The 6,000-nt window shown below is 41.6% G+C and overlaps 1 protein-coding gene across 1 annotated transcript in view; it reads right to left on the minus strand.

Moving 5' to 3' along the window:
* The window catches only part of LOC113406437 (intersectin-1-like), a 198,772-nt gene that overhangs the window by 63,601 nt on the left and 129,171 nt on the right, over positions 1–6,000 (minus strand). Inside the window, exon 20 of the mRNA XM_026651320.2 lies at positions 2,055–2,299. Within this exon, the coding sequence (XP_026507105.1) occupies positions 2,055–2,299 (245 nt within the window). The remainder of the gene's footprint in view (positions 1–2,054; positions 2,300–6,000) is intronic.

The raw sequence follows: 6,000 nt of genomic DNA on the forward strand, positions 1-6,000 counted from the left end.
TACAAGAGAAGTGTACATTGAGGGCACTGAGGCCCAGGGGTATAGCAGGGATGAGGGCCAATGCCAGGAAATGGGGAAGGAGCTGCATCAGGCTTACCAGAAGACAAAGGAGCACAGCCTGAAGTCTGGTGTTGCCCCTTAGACAGGCCTGTGTAACAAACAGCTTGTTGTCAGACTGAGCCAGGAACCACCCGCCTTCCTGCCTATAAAAGTGGACAGCTCACAACCTGCAGTGGAGGGTTCCCTTGAACTGGCAGATGAAGAAGAGATCACTGAAGACTGGGAGGCAGATGGTGCTGTGATCATTCAGAGCCAGGAGCTCTTTGAGACCCAGTTGGATCTATAGGAAGGGACCTTAAGTATGTATAATTTAGTTGGACTGTCCAATTAACGCCAGCCATTTTGTTTACTGTCTCCAGGGCCCCCGAAATATTACCCTTTTCCCCTTTCCCCTTGCTGTCAGATAATGCTGCCAAGCACACTTATTTTCCCAGGCTGCTTATGGGAGGGACAACTAAGTGAATGGGAAAAGTGGTGGGAGAGTCCTACTTTCAGTAGGCTTGGGAGGACTTTAGATTGGAAACCAGTTCCAATTAGTATGGATTTTTTTCAGTTTTGTACAATCACCCACACCAGCGTCCGGGCCCATTTTAAATAAAATAACCAGCCAGCAGATTGACGTGTTCATTCAGTCCCATCACTATCCGTGGCTTGCAAAATGGAAAACTGCCACTAAAATGTGGAGACTAACTGATTTCGGTTATATGTCTTCATATAGTCACCTGTGCCTTAACAAGCCCATTAGGTTAAATAAAAGAAACAAACCCTAACAGTATAAAGAGAGTGTTCACCTTAAATATGAATTTCTATTCCTGGTTCCTGTATCCTTAATTAAATATTAATTATTATTAAGCATTTACACTGTAATAGTGCCTGAGGGCCACAACGAGATTGGGCCCCACTGTGCTAAGCACTGTACAAACATCATACACGATAAGCTCTGGAGTAGAAACTAATTGTATTTTTTTATTTTCTACCAAAATCAGACAGTGATTTTTATGCAAGGTTATAAAAATGCATAGTATTCACTTAAAACTAGAATAGTTTTGTCTTGAGCTACTTTTGTTTAGGTAGGGAAAAAATAAAAATAAGTGGGAAGCTCAGTTTTAATTTTCTTATATTATTGCTTTTCAGAAAAAAAGTTGTCCAGAGAGCAACATAAAATTACCACCAAGTTTAAATGATTCTTTCAGAACTATTGTGCTCTCTTGGGTAAAAACTTTTTAAAGCACTGTGTGTTAAGTACTCAAATATTTCAGTAAAATACATACTTCTAATTGTAAAACGCCTTATCGCATTAAACAAAATGATTAACCAATTATTTACATAGTAGACTAACCTGTCCTGATAAAACATACATATATATAATCTTTGGGACATGAAACTTGTCTTACATGTATATAGCATCAGGCACACCAGGGGAGTACTACTGTATAACAATAAATTGGTTGACTTTAGCAGCAGCAGCTGCATCTTAATGTAAAATACAAGCTGGTAACGATGAAGTAAGAGAAGGTGTCAACTCTGCTCTCTCACATATTTGGTATATAAACAAATGGAGGATGATATGCTGGGATTTCTGCTGTAAAATAATTCTGAATATGGTCAGGGAAAAGGGCCAGATGGGCAAGCTTTTGTACTTTTCGTCTTGATTGCTTAAGAGGATATGGCGAAAGCATGCCTTTGGACTGGAAAGCCTAATTTAAATTAAAAAAACCGACGACCAACCCACCAACCCTTTTGCGGACTATCCTGTTGAGGAAAAAATGTTTACTAAAGGGAAAAAAAAATATGATGGGAGTTGTGTTTTACTGAAGATGAATAATCCTTCCTGATTTACAGTGTGCTGTCTAGTTTCCTGCAAATATCTCATTTGCCAGGTTAACTACTGACACAATCTCAGTGGATGAGAAATGTAATGAATTTTAACTGGACACAAGTTAACTGCTTGAAAACCCACAATACTGGTTTGTGATAACCACCAGCAAACATACGTTGAACTGAAGTCGGCCCAGTTGTTGGTGGTTGCAGTAGATTCTGTTGGAGCTGGAGCTGCTGGAGTTGGGGGTGTTTCACGCAAAGAAACTTTAGGTGCAACAGTAGTGTCAACTACTGGTTTCACAGAGGTTTGAACTTCGTTGTCAGGTATTTTCTCTGCATAGTTTGCAGGGAACCATCCAGTCTTTCCCTTCAGTTCTCCTCCAAGCCACCCAGGTTCTCCAGTCTGGCTTTCATCCACCTGTAAGTACATTAAATCACAAGGTTCAGAAACATCAGAAACATTTTTACTTAAAAATCCAGCTGCCATTCATAGTTGATTAATTTTCTCCAGTTACTGGGAACTCAAAATTTTGTTACAAATAAAGGTGTCATATGGGCAAAATTGGATAATTTTTTAATATTCAGGTGTTCTTTATACAGCATACATAAATGTGTAATGGCATGAGTACTGTAATGCAAAGTCATCCTTTTCATAATTAATACTTTCCCAAATTCAAATATTTGCATGGGACGGAAAAAGAAAAAAGACTGCCTAAATCTCAGGCTACGTCTATACTTGCGCACTTCCCTGAGTACTTGTCCATATACTGCTAGAACATGTACCTTGTACCCACACAGCGTCCACATATTCTGCCTGCGCAAGGGTATATGCTGCGTACAGGCATATACCTGCATCCATACTGCCCCTTTTCAGTACATGACAGTAGTGCTATTTCAGGGTCGGTGTCCTGGAGTCCTTTGTGTCACAGGAGATGCTCTGGGAACCGCTTTGCTGCGTGTTGCCAGTACTGACAACACACAGTTGCTGCCTTCACACATTTGGCATCAGCAGCTCTTGGTCATCTCTCCCTTTTGCCAAACTGCGTTGAAGCCAAGGAGCAAGTCCACAATGTGGTTCTTCTCCTGCTACTGCTTGTGGGACTAATGTTCATGCAGTCCAGTACCAGATAATGGATAGAATGGGTCAGAAAAATTTGAAATGCTGAAGACAACTAACCAAGAGGGCAAACAAATATTTACTAAGCTTCCAAGGAACAGATGTGTTGAATGCTGGGATTGCAACAGTATACCCATGGATGGGCTGCTGCTCCTAGTCCCAGATAAACAACATAGTGTGGTGGGACCACATCAGTTGGGAAACCTGGGATGACGACCAGTGGCTGCAGAAATTCCGAATGAGGAAGATCTTCATGGAGTTGTGCAAGTTGCTTGCACCAACCCTTCAGTGCAGACCACTCAGTTTCAGAAATCCATACCAGTACAGAAGCAGGTGACTATCACCCTTTGGATGCTGACAACACCTCGTAGCTGTCGGTCAATTGCAAACAAGTTCACGGTTGAGAAGTCAACTGTCAGGGTGACGGTTGTACAGGTTTGTCATGCTATCAAAACTGCAATCTACCCATTGGTGGTTGCCATAATTAAAGTCCCTGAAATTACAGCAGGATTTCAGAGGATGTGCTTTCCAAACTGTGCGGGCACCATCAAAGGAACACACATTCCAATACTTCATCCATTAAAAGGAGACAGTGAATACATGAACCAAAAAGGTTACTCTTCACTCATTATCCAAGGGTCAGTGGACAACAGAGGTTGGTTCATGAATACCTATGTTGGACACAGGAAAGGTTCACGACACCAGGGCACTCAGGAGGTCAGGACTGTACCGCAAAGGGACTTCATTCTGCAGAAAAAACTTGGTTGTGTACGGTGTTTCTGTCCCCACAGTTATTTTGGGGGACCCCACATACCCGCTTCCAACATAGCTCAAAGCTGTACCCCAACATTGCTGACCTAAGAAAAAGCAAATACAAGTACAAAGTAGCTGCAAAATGGTAGCGGAATGCACTTTTGAGAGTCTGAAAAGCTCGCTGGTGATGCCTGCGGACCCATCTGAATGCCAGTGCAGCCAATGCAGTTCACATTAGCGTGGTGTGCTTTACCCTGCACAACATTTGTGAGGCTAAAAGGGGAATACTTCCAGAGTGAGCAAGCACAGGACAGTTCTGGCTTTCAAAGCCTGCATAGACAGCTGGATCCCACCTACATGTACACTGCTCCTGTTCTAGAAGAGCAATGGAGATTCGCAATGTGATTTGCTCGCACATTGTGGATCAGGATGTAGCCAGAAGGTGACTTGGGATCGTGCCAAGGAATCATTTTACAGAATCACTGCAGACACTTCTGCAAATCTAGCGTAAGGATGGAAAAATTCTTTTGCATGGAAGCTACTTAATTTGAAATAGTAAGGCTTCTGGTTGCAACTGTCCCTAGACTACTCCCCTCTACAGCTGACAGATCACTCTGCCTTAGGCCACGTGTTGACTTTTTGCCTATCTGCTACTGTTTGTATCCCACACTCTTCAGTTAGCATAAAACGATCCATTATTTCTGCTTTGTGTTGGGCCTATCTCTGCCTCAGTTCTATTAATTCACAGCAAACACAGAAATAAATGGACTGCATGCTTGACTAGTCCAACTTTGCTGCAGTGCAGAGCAAAATTTCCACTGCAGCAGCACTGAATACCATTCTGAGTGACGGAAGGTCACAGTAGAGGGCGAATCTTGCCAAATGGGGTGGGGGAGTCAGCATCTGACTCTTCAAGTTGAATAATTCACACTGTAGTAACATTTGACATCATTTGCACTCTTTGGGAATTGCTAAGGTGATGATTGAAATCAATAATAAATAAGTTCAGCAATAATAGGTCACAAGCTGTCTTTTTAACCTGCTAAAAAGGGCTTCTTAAAAATGGACCACACTGATATAGTTGCCTAAATGACTTAAATTTTTTTTGCACAAGTAGATGAGATATATACAAGAATGATTTTAAAAAGTGATTAAAGGTTTCTTTAAGCAGAATTGAAAACTCTACAAATTCTTAAAACAGTACAAATCACGCAGATGAAATTTCCGTTTTTTCAATCAACATTCGCTTTTTTGAAATATTCTATAAGCATGAAAAGCCATCTTTTTACACTTTACAAAAAATTATGATTTCCCAGCTTTATAGAGGGTAGGTGACCTGTTTAAAAGTTTAAAGTATAGCACTGTATAACTTCAAAGAAGCAGCTTTTGTAAGACTTCACAAGAACACTCAATGACCACAAAAAAAAAAAATTAGAAATCCAGTTACCTCTGGCATTTAATCAGATTGAAAACAAATGCCACCATTATATATCTTTTTTCAACCATATATTCTATCTGCCAGAACACTATCCGTTTCTTTTTAAAATCTACTTTCCTGAAAGCTGACTTTCATCTTAGAAGATGAATGAAACCCCTACTACTACTCAGAATGTAAGATCTTCCAGGCAGTGACCATCTTCTTATGTTTGTGCAGTACCTAACACAACGGGGCACAGATCTCTAGGCTCCGACATATTACAAACAACAATAATCATCTCCATCGCCATCGGTTGACAAAACTGACTACAGACTACTATGCATTATTATGAAATTGCTTTAGGCTCTGGGCAGAAATGGAGCTATTTGATCCTGAATTATGTTCCTCTAATATCCAGGCCACTAAGATCAATAATCCGAGTGTTCTTCATGGAATTACTTGCAAATTCATTCCGAAACACTGAAGTACACAGGAGATGGTTAGTGCCATCAGAATCTGCTCAGGAACTTCAGCTTGGTGCTAGGGGAGGGGATGGAAAGATGCCCAACCCAAAGGAAAACAAATGAACTCATTAACATCCACTCCACTAGAAAAATATCCAGTCAAAAGGAAAGATTAACAGCATTCCTCCATACAGAGTGCTAATGAAATAGAAGTTAGAAATTTATCAGTTTGAGAGGGAGCCTGGAATGGAAGGGCAGGGCCGGCTCTGACTTTTTTGCCGCCCTAGGCAAAAAAGCCAGCGGCCGCCCCGCCCCCCCCCCCCCCTTGCGGGGGGGGGGGGGGGGAGCCCGGCCGGGGCTCTCCGCTC

The sequence above is a fragment of the Terrapene carolina genome, unplaced genomic scaffold (assembly GCF_002925995.2).
Source record: "Terrapene carolina triunguis isolate 2854851 unplaced genomic scaffold, T_m_triunguis-2.0 Scaffold30, whole genome shotgun sequence".
Classification (NCBI taxonomy): domain Eukaryota; kingdom Metazoa; phylum Chordata; order Testudines; family Emydidae; genus Terrapene; species Terrapene triunguis.